At 44.2% G+C, this 16,198-nt stretch overlaps 1 protein-coding gene across 3 annotated transcripts in view; it reads left to right on the top strand.

The window, feature by feature from the left end:
• The window catches only part of kank1a (KN motif and ankyrin repeat domains 1a), a 53,764-nt gene that overhangs the window by 34,822 nt on the left and 2,744 nt on the right, over positions 1 to 16,198 (top strand). For 2 of the 3 annotated variants that reach the window (XM_076730365.1, XM_076730366.1), the window contains exons 3-9: positions 4,491 to 7,130; positions 9,683 to 9,865; positions 12,187 to 12,295; positions 12,608 to 12,826; positions 13,004 to 13,091; positions 13,254 to 13,473; positions 15,320 to 15,462. In XM_076730365.1, the coding sequence (XP_076586480.1) occupies positions 4,491 to 7,130; positions 9,683 to 9,865; positions 12,187 to 12,295; positions 12,608 to 12,826; positions 13,004 to 13,091; positions 13,254 to 13,473; positions 15,320 to 15,462 (3,602 nt within the window). Of the gene's footprint in view, positions 1 to 3,203; positions 3,470 to 4,490; positions 7,131 to 9,682; positions 9,866 to 12,186; positions 12,296 to 12,607; positions 12,827 to 13,003; positions 13,092 to 13,253; positions 13,474 to 15,319; positions 15,463 to 16,198 lie in introns of those variants that run through there. The other variant, XM_076730367.1, reaches the window with a different exon arrangement.

Raw genomic sequence — 16,198 nt, 5'->3', positions numbered from 1 at the left:
ACAAATGATTGACTGCACAGAAATCAGGTGTGTAGTGAGATCTAAACTCCAACAACCAGAGACCTGTCTGACAGTGGCCATCAGTACATTGTGTGATATCTTGGTCATAATTAAGTTAGCAGTTTGTTTTTTTTTAAATAGAAAAGGATATACAGAGTGGATGAACCTGTGATTTCAAACGAAGAGATTTCTGCACACTGACTGGATAACAAACAACTGGCAGACAGATTTAGACCAGTAGCCTTATTTATTCTGTCTCTGAGGGCACTGTGGATGTTAAAAGGCTTTTGTCAGCTCTAAATTTAAACTTTTACAGAGCCAGTGTAAAACAAGCCGAGCCCCGCTTGTATATTTTTCCTCACAGATTAACATCAAGGCCCAAGTTGGCCTTCAGCACAATATTTAAAGAGCAAACACAGGGAGAGAGTTTGTGGGCTGAAAGTAACTGAAAAGGTTTCGGTTGGTGCCGCATTTTAGATGAATTCCTAATAGCACCAAAAAGCAAAGCAGAATGTCTTTATTGCAGTACAGTGCAGAGGAGTCATGGAAAGCACCAAAGCTTGCATGTATTCAAAGGGATTTTCTGCAGAGCACATGTCTGTTAAACTGGAAATGGCTAAAACATGTGCAACCCACTTGTGTCACATCAGCGTATGTTTGTGTGTGCATGTCGGTGACTTTGGCTACAAAGTGAAGTGTAAGTAGTTAGACGGCGGTTTCTTCGAATAGAGATGTATTTGACTTAATTTAAAGAACAACTATGTTCAGTGAGCACATGGTTTCTGTTAGCACTTCTGGCCTGGAAGTCCTCTGTGAAAGACGTGCACGTCCTGGAAACATGCAAGTGAGACATTTTAACAGGCACATTTTCTCTGCGATACTGCGGAGCTCACACAGAACGTCGTTGGAATGATTCTCCGGCTAATGTTAGATAATTAGGCTGAAATATTTTAATGTCCCAGCTGAGAGAAGCAGAGCAGGGTTGGGAAGCCGTGTGCCAACCTCTCTGTTATTTTTAAGTTGTTGACTCGGCACTTGCATAATGTTTAGTTCAGTAACTTAAAAATCAGCTCAGCTCATGTTGACCAAAAAAGGAAACTGATAATGTAGATTGACAATTATGTCCGTTATCGCTTAGTCTCTGTACAAGCAATAATCATGCCCAAACTTGTTTTTGTCTTGATGCCCCACATCTGTCAGATTGGGCCTGACATCTGTACACAAACTGGTTTTAGAATTTGGGGGTGGAGGAAGACATTTTTTAAAGACCCAATCAACATTTTCAGGAAGAAGCTGCAGAGCTGTGACTATGAAGATTAGTTTGAAGTCACAGCTTGTCCAAATAATACCTCACTCACCCATTTTTCCTACCCCTGTCACATAATGTAGGCATGTTTAACCTAGGTGGAGGTCCCGTGTAAAGTCCCTTAAATACTAGCAGTGTGGAGTCATTCCGGTGGAGCTCCTAAAAATCTGCCGCTTGCTGGTCGTACAAACAGGGATGATTGCAGACTGGGGAAATGTTACATCTCATATTCAGCAACAAATAACATCCTCCCAGTTTTCACAGCCGTGAAGAAGAGCTCTTCTTCAGTGTGCTGCCTCACACTGCTGGCTGCCTAACTGTTGTGTAATCCCTGTCAAATTGACAATGTAACAGCTGTTGATAACTGGAGCAGACTCCCGGGCTCTCAGTGTCACTGTTGGCTCCGTGTCACTGAAGCGTGACCCCTTCAGTTGTCCCGTGTTGATGAGGTCATCGCTCAGCTGTTCGGGGTCTCTGCAGGACTGTGTCTGTGTGTGTCTGTGTGTGTCTGTGTGTGTGTGTGAGAGAGAGACATTGCTGGTCAGCGCTCAACAAGTCGTACCAGGGAGAGTCATCAAATCCAGACAGCACAAGACCGTGACTGTGCTGCCTCACAGAGATTATTTATACCAGCCAAAAGCAGGATGTGTTTATTTCAGGGCAGTGTGGGAGAAAACACAACCAGGGCTTTGTCTAAGGAGTGCAAATGAAGTGAAATGCTTCATACAACATTTAAGGTGACTTCCTAAAAATAAAGGAAAAGAGCTTTGTTTACGCACAAACTGCCATGAATACGTAGTTGTAAACACTGAAATTAACTTCTGATTATCAATAAGGTTTAGAGCTGCAGCTAACAAGTATTTTCTGCAGATTGTTTTCTTTGTTAATCGTTATTTTCTATAAAAAAAAGAAATGCTCACTATCATTTGCCAAAGCCTGAGGTGATGTGTTCAAATGTCGTTTTTTGTCCAACCAACAGTAAACTGACAATAATTAGTTGGTTTTATCAACAGGTTGGTCTTATCATTTATGCCAAAAAAAACAGAAAATCCTCACATTTGCGAATCTCGAACCAGCAAATATTTGATTGAAAATTAATAAATCGATTCTTAAAAGGATTATTAAATGATTGTTTTTGTTGGTGACTAATGGTTTCAGCTCTAATTTGGTGAAAGTATACATTAGGAAGGAACAGCAGCTATTATAATTGGTCAACAGGAAATAATACAACAGGAATTTTGATAATTGATTATTGTTAATCATTTTTTAAGAAAAAAAAAAATCCAGACTTTGTTTGAATTTGCTGCTTTTCTGTGTTTTGTGTAATTCTACATTTAATGAAATTGAATATGTGCAAGTTTTTTGACTGTTAAGATGATTTGATAAGTGACCTAAAAATGAATTGATTATCAAAACAATTGCAGATATAGTTTCAACCAGTCATTTCAGCTCTACAGTAGTAAAACCACACAGTGCAAAGAGAAACAGGGGCTGCTTTTGTAAATGCTCTGTGAAGCTGAGACGAGCATTTCTTACCATTTCTGACATTTTATGGACTGAATGATTAAAAACAAAGTTGCAGCCTTAGTTGAGATGATATTTAAGATTACTTCTGAAATATAAAGGTCCATTGTGTCAAGAGTTTTTATACATGAACTTGCATGAGTGTGTAGTTGTAGAAGCTGAAATTGACTCTATTCATCTATTTATCTAAATAAGACTCTATTTGGTGAAAGTGTATGCTGAAAAGTTTGACCCAAGTATAAACCAGAATGTAAAAGTCTGACATGTACAGTAGCTAAGCTATTGGTCTCACCAACAGGCTGTTATTGTCATGAGTTCACCTCCCCTCCACTGAATAACAGGACTCTTATTTGGGTAGGGAAGCGCTGGGCTCAGAGCCTCACAGGATTGGATGAGGCAGCTGTCCAATAGTGCACCAGAGCAGTGCTGCGCTTAGTTTACACCAATAGTGGAACTTTTTTTTTCCCCCTTATGGAGAGAGGATTGAGAAAGAGTGCAGAGAGTGAGGAGAAACAGCAGTTCTGTGGCTCAAACAGCCTGATCTGAGTCCAGTTGTGTCCTGTCCTGTAAAACAGCCAGCAGAGAGGAGGAGATAAAAAGAAGAAAAGGTGAAAATGGAGAGAGGGCTGTTGGTTTGAGGTGAGTGAAGCTTGAACAGCAAGGCGGTGAGGTTTTAACAGCAGGCTTAGCCTTGTAATTCCCTCCTCTGGTTGAGCTGAATGGAAAGGATTGACGGGAGAAATTGCAGGAGCTGGGTGGACTGGAAAGGAAGAGCAGGGCTGTTTATTTCAAGCCTGTGTTTGCTTTAGTCAGTGAGAGTTCCAGGCATACCAAGAACAAGACGCTGCATTTAGCCAACCCAGTGTGACTGTAGTGGCTCTGGACTGGCTCTGTAGACTCATTTTCAGCTGGATGTGTGGAGTTTGGACTTTAAGCAGCTTTGATTGATCTGCACAAGGTGTATGAACTTTCGAAATTCATTGTAGCTTGTTTCTTTAATTCTGTCTTCAAACTGTTGATAGTTTATGGTACGTGTGTGTCTGTGAAAACTCACATGTTGACATGGTGGATGGATTTTGGACTCGAAAATATTTACATTGTCTGTCTCACTGACCCCCGTGGCTCTTCTCTTATCCCAGCTTTGTAAACAGCAGCCTGTTTATCTATCACAATCTCCTACATATTGGTTTCCACAAACCTCACTAGGCTGAATTAAGCAAAGTATACCCAACATTGGTTTTTATTTTGAAGTTTGCGAAGCCACTTGTTGTCTTGTGTGGACCTCACATAGTTGGATCTCATGTAGTTTTGAGCTGACTTTAACCACCCCTTACCAAAATGTTTATCACTCATGCTTATCCAGCAGAGAGGTGAGAAACTTGAGACTTGTTTGTACTTGCACTGTCAAATTATGGCAGTTGCCAGCGGCCGAGGACACGCTTAACAATTTCTCCTGACAGTCAAGCTGTTTGAGGGGCCACAAAAAAAGGCACTTTTGGCAGCAAATACATCCTTTAAAATTCCAGTGATTCTTTATGTTGCATTTGTAGACATGCAGTGCATGAAAATGACTGTCGCACATTTTTTGGTCTTTGCAAAAACACCAGAACCAGAACTCAATATGTCATAACTAAAACTCTTTTCCTGATCTCTATTTCAGAAAAAGGACAACGATGCCCAAGCACAGAGGACGAGAAGGACTCTGTGGCCCCCTACTATGTTGAAACTCCCTATGGTTATCAGCTAGACCTGGACTTCCTCAAATATGTCGATGACATTGAGAGGGGCAATACCATTAAGAAGCTGAGTATCCAGAGGAAGCCCAAAGTGGCCAAACCCTTGTCGGTGCCTCGGGGCAGCACTGGTGGGGGCAGCACTCAGGCTGAATGGACCTCCACAGACTCCCTGTCCTCCTCCAACAGCGACGACAAGCAGTCCCCAGTCTTCTTCAACTCCAGGCCCCAGGTTGCTGCGCCGCTGACCCCCACCCTCTCCAGAGCAACCTGTGAAGTCCCCCAGCAACAATCCTACTTGAGCATCACAGAGCAGAAGCAGGTCCTGCCACCTCCTTCGCCCCGGTTTGCCCCTCGTCACAACCCCCAAGTGGAGAGGACCCTCATGGAGACGCGTCTTCGGCTTGAACAGGAGCGTCTGCTCATGCAGCCGCACGGTGAGCCTCAGATGCCCCGCCGACGTCTGGCCAGCTTTGGTGGAATGGGCTCCAGCAGTTCGCTGTCCTCTTACTCGGGCTCAATGGTCCCAAGCCAGATCTCACCCAGCACCCATCAGCCTCTCCTAATCAATGGTCACCTCCCCAATGGAGAGTATAACCCGTATTACCCGCCATCCATGGGCAGTTCCATCCGCCACAGCCCCATGAGCTCTGGCATGGCCACGCCTGTGACAAACGTCAGCCCATTACACCTTCAACAGATTCGGGAGCAGATGGTTGTGGCCCTCAAGAAGCTGAAAGAGCTAGAGGAGCAAGTGAAAACCATTCCTATCTTACAGGTTAAGATTGCTGTTCTTCAGGAAGAGAAAAGACAGTTGGCTGCTCAGTCCAAAAATCAAGGTCCTGGTGGCTTTCGCAAGCGCTCTTACAGTGTAGGCAGTGCTGACCAAATGGAGAACCCAAGCCCGATCCAAAAGGAAACAGAGCTGCACATCATGGAGCCTGAAGCCCAGGAACAGAGCGCTCAGCGGCTGGAGGAGTTCAGACGTCTGGCCGCTGAGGTCCAAGCTTTGGAGAAGACAACCCAGGACAATAATGTAACTGAAATTCAGCCCCATAAGCTCATGCAAAACCAGGCCCACCAAAAATCAATTGGCATAGTTACTGATGAAAACATGAACAATCTTCCTGTCACTGAAAGGAGGTTAACAAATGAATGCTGTTTCCGGGATGCAGGAGTATCGACAGAGCGGCAGGAAATGCGCAGCGCTGCGGTTGGCGTGACCGAGGCCATGCTGGGCATGACCAGTGAAGCTGAGAAAGAGATTGAGCTCCAGCAGCAGACCATCGAAGCACTGAAGGAGAAGATCTACCGTTTGGAGGTGCAGTTGAAAGAAACCACTCATGAAATAGAGATGGGAAAGCTAAAACTGGAGCTCCAAGCAGCCGGTGGGTCAAACAAGAAAAAAGCCGACAAAGGTTTAATGGCCAGGCCTGAAATGTACAATGCCTGTGTGGAGGCCAAAGTCCAGACGCGCAGTCAGGGAGTGGGTGACCATGTGGAATTTGGGCATGCTAAAACTCTACAAAACCACAGTATTGGAGTATCCTGTCGACCCAGTGTGCAGAGTGTTGCCACAGGCCCAGAGATACCTATGGACCGATGGGTGGTGCATGAACGTGTGGAGGTCAGCGACCAGTGTGTAGGGAGACGGGTGGAGACATGCCACCAGCAGGTAGGCACGGAGCTTAATGTTTGTGAGGTGGGAGTTAACACAGAGGAATCAGTGAACAGCTTGGCTCTCTGCAAGCCCATGGCGGAGTTGAGCAAGGAGTCGAGATCAGTTGGCTGCGGAGATTGTTCAGTGGATGTGATTGTTAGTCCTATCAAGATACTGGTGTCACAAGGGACTGACCCAGAGTTCGTCAGCAAAATGGACTCTGGTGTCATGGCGGCTCCTGAGTCAGCAACTCAGCAGACTAATACTGAGATAGAGGTTGCGAGCAAATCCACAAATACAGTAACTGCTGTCCTGACTGACTCTTTCACTGATGTAGCGTTAGTCACTTGTGACAAGTACACCAACACAGCTGTGCCTGAAATGAGGACAGTTGCTGCTGGGGAAGGACTTGTCAAAGATGTCCACTCAACAGCAAAGATGCGTTCGATTGCTGTTGGAACAACCACAGATGTGGAGTCATTCCTTGGAAAATCAAGCTCTACTAAAACCAAAGAATGTGGGGTGGGAGCAGTTGGCATCCATGAGAACTTCTTGGTTGGCTTAAAAACCAGGAACATAGCGTGCGGCCCCTCCCAGCCAACTGAATCTGTCACAGGTAGCAGCAAAGAGCCTGAGACTGAGGCTGAACCACTGCCAGCTCAGGCCCAGGGGGGCGCCGGACTGGACCATTACATCGAGAGGGTGCAAAAGCTGCTGCAGGAGCAACAGATGCTGCTAGCAGAGAACTACAGCGAGCTTGCAGAAGCTTTTGGTCAGCCCCAGTCCCAGTTTGGATCCATCAACAGTCAGCTGGTCAGCACGCTCTCGTCCATCAACTCGGTCATGAAGTACGGAAGCGTCGAGGACATCCTCAAGCTGCAGTCAGACTCCATGAATGTAAACAAAGGTGAGAGGTTTATCACATCCAGCACAGAGAATGCTAATGTTTCCACATGCTCACAAGTGTTGCAAAATCATAATTGGTTCTTGTGTTAATTGGCTGAAAGTCATAAAGTCTGAGCATAGTTTCAAGGGTAGACAACAGAAAATGTACACACAGACACACACATGCACATACACAACATCTTGCTCAAGCAAAATAGCTGACAGTCATTGATTCATTTGCTGAAGAGATTTATTTTCTTGTTTCTCTTCCATGGTATGTTGCACAATAGATTAGCATCATATGTGTGTCTCTTTTTACAATTGGGCATTTTTAAGCTACAGTGTAAGCTAAGACACAAGAAGAGTTGTTCTGTTTTAGTAATTGCAAATTAAATGTTTTGGAGTTGCTATTTTTCAGTGCACACTGTCTTTGTGGCCTGAGCAATTACTGCTCCTGACTAAAACACCTCAATTACACTCTTCCTCTTTAGTACCTCCCCAGAGTTTGAGGAGTAGCAGCACTTAAAGTTTCCCTGTGGAGTCCCTGCTTACAATTTACAAATCCAGATGATTGGAGGAATTCAGTTAATTTGAATTAAGAACAGGAAAACAGACATTAGTCAGAGAATTGGGCGTACAAGATTCTACATTTAGGTTATTGTAAAAAGGAACAACAGTCCAAGATACATGTTAAGGGACGTAAATGGAAAGGTTTTCCTGAGCTAAATCCATCTGCTTTTCACTATTTATTTATTTTTAGTATAAAGTTATGTGTGACTTGATTTGACAGATGTGAGAACATTGTGATTTCCCTCAAGAATAAATGAATGTGACTATAAAACAGAGAGTATGACAAATATGTTGGACTAAGAAACTTTTCAGCAGAGGACAATAAAACTGCTGCAGCGATGATAGAGATGGAGATAGAGATAATGTAGAGATAATGTGACAAAGTAAGATGTAGTTTAGGACTGAATGCCTGCGCAGTTTGAGCTGCACCGTGGAGGATCTAGTCTGGAGTGGTGGGTTGTGGTTGGAGCGTTCACACACTGTTTAAAGAGAATCCTGATGGGATCGGACAGGCCAAAGTTATCTCTGACCCTGAAAAATGCGGCGGGGGCTTTGGACATGAACCAACAATGAGCTCATTTCTTTTTGGGAACCAGTAACATCGCACCAATCGGCCTCTTGTTGTTTTTGTGGCCGCCCTGCCTTCACTAACACCTCACTGGCGATGCTGATTCATGGCTCCTTCTAAGTTACATAACCTGCATTCATGCCGGCTGGCACATGAATGCAGGGCGATTGTCTGAGTTGTGTGTGAGCTTGTTCCTGGTCAGTTGCTGGCCTCTTTTTGAACGAGTCACGAAGCAGACGTAGTTCCTGTTCACCGAACCAGTGCCAGTAAAATTACAGCTCTGAATGCTATAAGCTAAGTGGGAACTATCAAAAAGTGCCCGTTAAGACCTTGATAGCTGCAGTTGAAGTTAGATCAGAAAAAAAGCAACTTCCTCCAAGTCAGGTGCTCGTACTTTCATTTTATTGTAATTTTATTGAGGCTGTAAGAACCTGAAGATCTTAAACACACCAGACACTTAGCTGGTTTAAAACTTTGTCGTTTTTTTTAACAGAAATCCACCTTTAATCCTGGTGGATTTCTGTTTTTTTTTTTTTAAAGTGGTTTGTAGGCGTGAGGAAAAATGAAAGTAGTTGAAGGTACAGTGTTAACTGTTATAAGCATTGTTTTGTCTGCCTTTTGTCTGTGTTTCTCATTAAGGCCTGACAGACTTGTTAAATGCATTTTCTGTATTTATATTCTCTGTACTTCTTACACATAAACACATTCCCTCATCAACATCATTTACATTACAGCTAATAGTGTTTTATCTGTCTTTTTATGAATGCATTCCTGCCAAACAAAAACAAAACAAAACAACAGAATGAGCTGCTCTCGTCCTATAGACATGGCCAGACTTTGTTGTAAATACCAGTTTTATTAAGTAACACATCGGCTGAGATGACAAGCAGGTTGTAGATTATGTTTTTTCTGAATGTGAGAATCTTAAAACCATTTATTTATTAGCATAACTGATCAATATTTTAATTCTATGAAATATGGTTACAAAGGCAGGCTTAGTTAGTCGTATTCTCAAACTTTCTTATAGATTTGCCAGGCTGAGCTTATTTCTTACGTATTCATCAAAGTCATCCTACTAAAATATCCATATTATCTGCTGTGAGTTCAACACTCACTCGAGCTTATCTGCCTCGTCAGTATGTGTGGGTAAGGTTTAATCAAACTTGTTTGACAATGGCTGCACAGCATTCAGACGCAACTGTCATCACAAATACATAAAAACATGACGTCACCTTTTTCCAACTGAACACCTCCCTTTCCTGTCATCTCTGTGCCTGTAGCATGCACATCCATCCTTTCAGTTCAGGCAATACAGGATCCTGCTCATTCTGACATTCTGCACAGCACCTCTTAATGGTCAGAAACTCCACATGGCACCTTTGAGGGTATTTAACTTGTGCATTTAGACACTGACTTCTCCCTCTCCGCCTTTTTAGAGAGCAGTCAGCAGGTCTGCAGCGAGTTGCTGTCTGTTCAGACAGAGCGGTCACAGGTGGAGAAGACTTCACCAGGCCCGACTCCCACAGATAAACCTGCAAACACCCCTGCACAGCAGCAGCAGATCAGTGCAGCAGAGCAGAAGAGCCGGATGGACCTGCAGATGTCTACAGCGCTACATGGTATGGCTGCTTTGAACGCATCACAGCACCTGTACACACATCGTTAGTGTGTTTCACGTTTACTTACAATCATATTTGGCTCCGTCAGGTCCAGGAAGGATCTGGCTGTGTGAAAACATCAGCCTGCCAAATTTTGGTGGTTAAAGGTCACTTTGCCCTCACAAAATACATTTTTGGCCATAACTCAAGAATTCAAATGCTAATTGTGACAAATTTCACACAAATGTCTCAAATGAAGTGATGACGTTTCATATCCAAAAGGTCAAAGGTTTGTTGTTTTGGCTCTGCACTGCAGCACATCACGTTTAAAAAGAAGCAATGGCTTTGAGCTGAATGTCAGCATGAAATGAACATGTTGAACTGCAACCCTTCATGTACAATATGGAGTCCTTCAGTTTTAGAGGACAGAAAGTAACTGGACAAGTTAACAAACTCTAAGTCGTAGGTTATGAGATATTTGGTGTCAGATTCCTTCCAGTCAATGGCTATCTGCCATATTTGAAACAGACATTAGCATATTTTTCTGTGCATTTTGAAGTATCAGATTAGAAAAGGTAGTTTAAAAATTAAAAAAAAAAAACATCCTCACAAAAAAGTTTTTACATTCACTCCAGGTGGTTTTTCCCCTGTTTTTTTTTTAAGAGTTAATGTGTTAACTCGCACGACTGATCAGCTGTTTCCACTTGAGAGAAGAAGAGGAAGAAGCTGTTTCCACAGATTAAAGCATCTCCTCATTGCTCCACACAGATCTGATGTAACCTTCCCCACATTCACACAGGAAACATGAAGGAACATCTAGAATAATGTGTTTCTACAAGTTCAGTCCTTTCCACTACTGGCAAATCCATATGTAGTCTGCTTAGTGGTGTACACTTGTTGGTTCAGCAAAGTTTCACCTCAACTGGATTGTGGACTACAGTCATATCGCAAACAGAATACCAGACATATTAAGTTACATTAAGTTTAATACTGCGTCCATCAAGTATGATCAGAGGAAAGTCGTCCATGCTGATGCTCTGCCAGGCCTGTACTGCACCCATCTCTGCTTCTCTGGGGGGATTGTTGCCTTCGGTCTGGTCCTCAGCACTGAAACGAGCAGTTGGATGGAGATCAGATGGCTGATATTTTTATGGCCACTTTTTGGCCATAAGAAACCACTTGAAGATAATTGTCCTGCTGAGTTCTCGTAAAATTGCTCATTGTTAGATTTTTACATCCAGTGTGCTGGTGTGTGGAGCCAAAACATGATCATCACTGACTGAGCTGGAGGCTGCGAACGATGGGGTGTAAATCTTCGTTTTTGCAGAAAGGCGGTGATAGTTGTCTGGTGAGATCACAAGGCGACACATAGCTCGCTAAAAATGTGCTCTCTAAAACACAAAGCTAAGAAGTTTCTTCAGCAGCGAGGCGATATTATTGCAGTTGGTTTCGAAATAGCTGCAGATTTTCATGGCTATTTATATCTAGAAAAAGCTGAAATATGGCTGCTAAAAGAAGCTATTGTCCCTACGGGTTTCACAGTTACTTCATACATAAACCAGGCAACAGGCAAAACATGGCCACAAACCTCATCATCATCATCATCATCATCAGCCTGGATTCCTCCTGACGAGCCGCTTGCGCTCCCACCTGTCAAAACATGGGAAACGTGCTGAATGACTCTGTTGCTACTGAATGTGCACATGCCAGTGTATACATATGCAACTGCACACATGTTGATACATGAACACACACTCTCCCACGCACACACTCTCTCACTCAGCTGTCCCCTGGAGCAGTGAAAGAGGCCCCACCATTGGGGCAAGTCTTGGCAGATGTGCTGAGTGTTCTGGCTCTCGGCTGGTATTTTGGTTTTGGAGGCCTGTGTTTAAAATGACTGAGATACTTCAGGGTTTGGGGAAACTTCCAGTGACTCGCTGACAGATTGCTTTGGAAAGAACATGAGACGGCCACTTAATGGCTACTTTCCTCTCAGCCAAAGCTCTTGATCATGTCAGAGAGCTTTAGTGGATCATTCAGGCGTTATCAGCCATTTGTAATGAACTGACCGGGCTTGTTAGTTAAGTGGTGTTGCAGATAACTGCAGGCTCCTTTTAATGTTGCGGGAGAAGAGTGTAAAGGCAGATTCTGTAAGGAGAAAAAAAACAAATGAAATGACAAAGAAACAAACAGCAGCTGCCTGAAAAGCATCTGTGGCCTCATCATGTGTGGCTCCCAAACATGTCTAAGAAACTTAGAGGCTTTTATGATCTGTAAACTCTCTTACTTGGCACTTTGTCATCAGCTCTAACATTATCGTCCTCTTCCGCTGTGTTCGTCAGGCCAGCCGTGCAGCCAGAGCACCCTGAAATCCATCATGAAGAAGAAAGATGGCCAACCCGACTCCAACGGCACCAAGAAGAACCTGCAGTTTGTTGGGGTGAACGGAGGGTGAGTCCGAAATGAGATTCCATAAGCTCTGATGTTTGAACTCGTATTTAATCACCACCATGAATATTTAAGTAGATCATCTTTTACTTTGCATTTTAAGATGCCTGTTAGGTGTTTTATGATGGTGCTTTCATCATGTAAGTGTTTTTAAGTATCTCAAGTGAGGCTGAAGGTGCTGTCATTTTACATTTACAAGGCTGCTGTGCTGCTGCTCTTCACTCCTTAAGGTGGGCTTGTTAACATCCACGTGTTGCTCTGGATGCACCTGAGTCCTCACGTTTTTGCGCTTTTATTGCCCCCTTGTGGCCACAGGTATGAGACAACGTCAAGCGACGACTCCAGCACAGAGGACAGCAGCTCCTCTGGGTCGGACGAAGAGGAAGAGGATGAGGAGAAGGAGTACGGAGGAAAAGAGGAATATAAGAACGTGGAAGGGAAGAGCACCAGGGAGGAGTTCCAGCCCGAGGGAGCCGAGGACGTGGACAAGAAGGACGAAGAGGAAAGTTCAGACAAGCAGGAGATGAGAGAGAGGTGAGTTAAAGAGAAGTTTTCAAGAGATCAGAACGTTCTCTGAGCTTACAGACGTGTTTGTAGAAGCTGAGAGTGTTTGTTTTTTTATCTGTCTGATCAGTCACGTCAGTGTTTGGAGCAGCAGATGGGATTAAAGTCATTTTAATGTTAAATTAATACCTTTCGATCTGTCCACAGGTATGAGCTGAGTGAGAAGATGCTGGCTGCATGCAACGTTCTCAAAACTCACCTCAGCGACTCGAAGGCTGTGAGCAGTAAAGACCTGGTGAGGAGTTTCTGACCTCGTGTCACATGTGCTCTTCTTCCACTGCATGAAGCTGAATAACACTGAACGATATCCCACACAGAGACCCTGTGGAATATGACTCTGATTCATCCCATTCATCTGCTGCTTCACCACTAACGAGTCTGCCTCCTGCCTCCTCAGAGAGCCTGTCTGAACACGGTGCAGCACGAGTGGTTTCGGGTGTCCAGCCAGAAGGCGGCGGTGGCGGCCATGGTGGAGGACTACCTTGGGGCCTTCGGCGCCGTCTCGCCGGCCGTGCTGCGCCACATCGTCAACATGGCCGATGGCAACGGCAACACGGCGCTGCACTACAGCGTGTCGCACTCCAATTTTCAGGTGGTGAAGAAGCTGCTGGATGCAGGTGAGTGAGCGAGCGAGCAGGAGGGAGACTGAAGAATTCAGTCTTTTCACCTTCATGCGGCCTCAAAGCAGAGCTGAGTGTTTGCTTGTGCTGAGTTCAGTGCGTCATATCAGAACCTTTGGCAGAGCGTCTGTGTTTCCTGTTCCTGTTGAGTGACACATTGAAAGGAATCCCTGTTTGTCCAGTGTTTCTGAAATGTTTGAACGCCTTCCTTATCCGTCAAACCCCTTCAGATTAGCTGTGCTTAAAATGCAGCCAAGGTTTTGTTTTCCTCCCCTCGCTGCTTCATCAGACCAGCAGAAGCTTTTGAATGCCTGAACTCTTCGCACTCCTCAGCACTCGCCTCCTCCTCCTCCTGCTTCTTTTCATCCTTATCTTCCTCTTTAAGATATCCGGTTACTGCAGAAAGCCAACAATATGCCAGATCCTTGTAGGAAGGCCTGTAACTACACTGATTTTCTCTCTTCTTCTTCCTCTTCTTCTGTCTGCTTGGCAGCTCTTAACTGATCCAGAGCAATCCATCGCAGTTTGTTGCAATTTACTCTCAAAAGTGATCACATCTACTGCCAGAATCAGCACTAACAGTCACTCACATCATAGCTGACCGCCTTTCTGAGTAGCCCAATTAATTCTGAAAATTTCAATGTATTGCAAGCAAATAAGAGGCAAAGAAAGAGATCAAAGTCCAAAGGGTTAAGAGAGTTAGACACAAGATTTTCCCCATAAGACAAGTTGGCTAAATGGGTGACATGGGCTCCTCAGCGTCACACAGGGTCAGTTATATCACCTTTTTAGTTCTAACTCCTTTTTCATGTCATGAATTCTTGAAGTAAAGATGTCGTGCAAAGCACATCAGGTTTATGCATGTAGCAACGCAGAGCACAGAAACTGCAAGTACTGCACGTGAAGACAAATTTGAGGTACTAGTACTTTACTCCAGTCTTCTCCTGCCACTTTCTACTTCTACTTTGACACTTCAGAGGGAAATATTGCTCTTTTACTTGTCTGCATTTATTTTACAGCTTTAGTCGCTAGTTCCTTTACAAATTGCTCATACAACACATGAAGTTGTTACAAATTAAAAACCAGCTACAACAGTAAAATCTTGCTTTCACATGAACGCATCAGTAAAAACAATGTATGTAACAGTATATATAATAACGTCACATTGATTACTTTTAATACTTCCTGAAAACACTTACATACTTTTACTTAAGTAACGTTTTCAGTGAATGACCCCTACTTGAAATCGAGTATTTCTACACTGTGTTATTAGTAGTTTTTTGTAGGAGCAGGACCTGAATGCTTCCTCCACCACGGCCATGCAGCGATCTCTCTGAAGGCTCAATAGACTGTGATGAGGTCCTGCTCACTCGCGCCTCTAAAAGCCTTTTGTCTCCTCAGCCTTTTGTGTCCTTGTGCTCTCTGACAGCACATCCACCCCCCTGCCCCCATTGTAGCCTTTGTCCTCACACCGTCCCAGTTCCTTAGACCTCTCCTCCCCTCAGCGGCAGGGCAGCCACCCTCGTACCCGCCTCTCTCCCCTCCAGGCTCTGATGTCTTGTCTCTTTGAAAGGCGTCAGGTCTGAAAAGGCTGCTGCAGAAAGTGTAAAGGATGAGTTCTTTAAGGTTCGGACAATGAATCACGGTCTCAGGACTTTTGTCAAGGAGGAGAAGTGACACAAGTCTGTGTAAATTAGTGTGTTGTTGACTGACAGGCAGTGACAGGGACAGGTCAATCGCAGACTGAGTCATTTCATAGAAGTGTTCAGAGACCACCTACACTGAAAAAATATTGGAGCCACTGCAGAGCCTTAAACATGGTATCTGTGTGTGTGTCTTTCAGATGTGTGCAACGTGAACCAGCAGAACAAGGCGGGGTACACGCCCATCATGCTGGCCGCGCTGGCCGCAGTGGAGACGCCCAAGGACATGCGTATTGTGGAGGAGCTCTTCAGCAAGGGCGACGTCAACGCTCGAGCCAGCCAGGTCAGTGACCGGAGGTCAGAGGTCAGAAGGCAGCGGCAGGGCACCAACAGACACCTCACGTGGTTTAGCTTTCAGCAAGCAGGGAAATGAAGGCCGTGGTGGCAAATGAAGGACTGACTTGAAAAGTTAGCAGGTTAAAGCTAACACGAGGCAGAAATCAAGAGCAGACCCATCTGACGTACCAATGATACAGAAGGTTATTTAAACGGGTCAGAATCGGGTGTTTTTAGTCTTTTTTTCATAAATCAGGAACACACAAAATCAGATTATACACTGAAGTTGCAGCTCAACGTCTAACTGCCAGATATTTTAGCAGAAGGTTAAAGGTCAGACGTGCTTTGAGCCTTTAGCAGGAAAAATTGTACTCTGGTGACACCAAGTGGTAGACGAAGGTAACTGCTCATATGCTGTACACGTCTGTGTGTGACACGGTCATCATGGGTGATTTCTCTCTGGATTGTTTCCTCATATTTGTATTTTTTATTAGGAGACAGTTTTTTATTTGTATTTTAAGTTTGTGTGGGGGGAAGATTTCCTGCCAGTTTCCATGAAATGCCAGAATTACTCGGTGTAAACGTCTCAGTGTGTCGGGACACTTTTCACTGCCCGAGCCATAAATGGTGATTTAGTCTTGAAGCAGTCAAGTATGTTTTGGGGCTGCAACTAATGAATGTTTATTAGCTGAATTCTATGAAATGGTACAATAACAACACAGTGATTATTCTCTGCATAATCA

This window comes from Chaetodon auriga, chromosome 5 (genome assembly GCF_051107435.1).
Source record: "Chaetodon auriga isolate fChaAug3 chromosome 5, fChaAug3.hap1, whole genome shotgun sequence".
Classification (NCBI taxonomy): domain Eukaryota; kingdom Metazoa; phylum Chordata; class Actinopteri; order Chaetodontiformes; family Chaetodontidae; genus Chaetodon; species Chaetodon auriga.
Note: the sequence above shows the minus strand (reverse complement) of the source record. Positions and strands in the feature narration are given on the sequence as shown.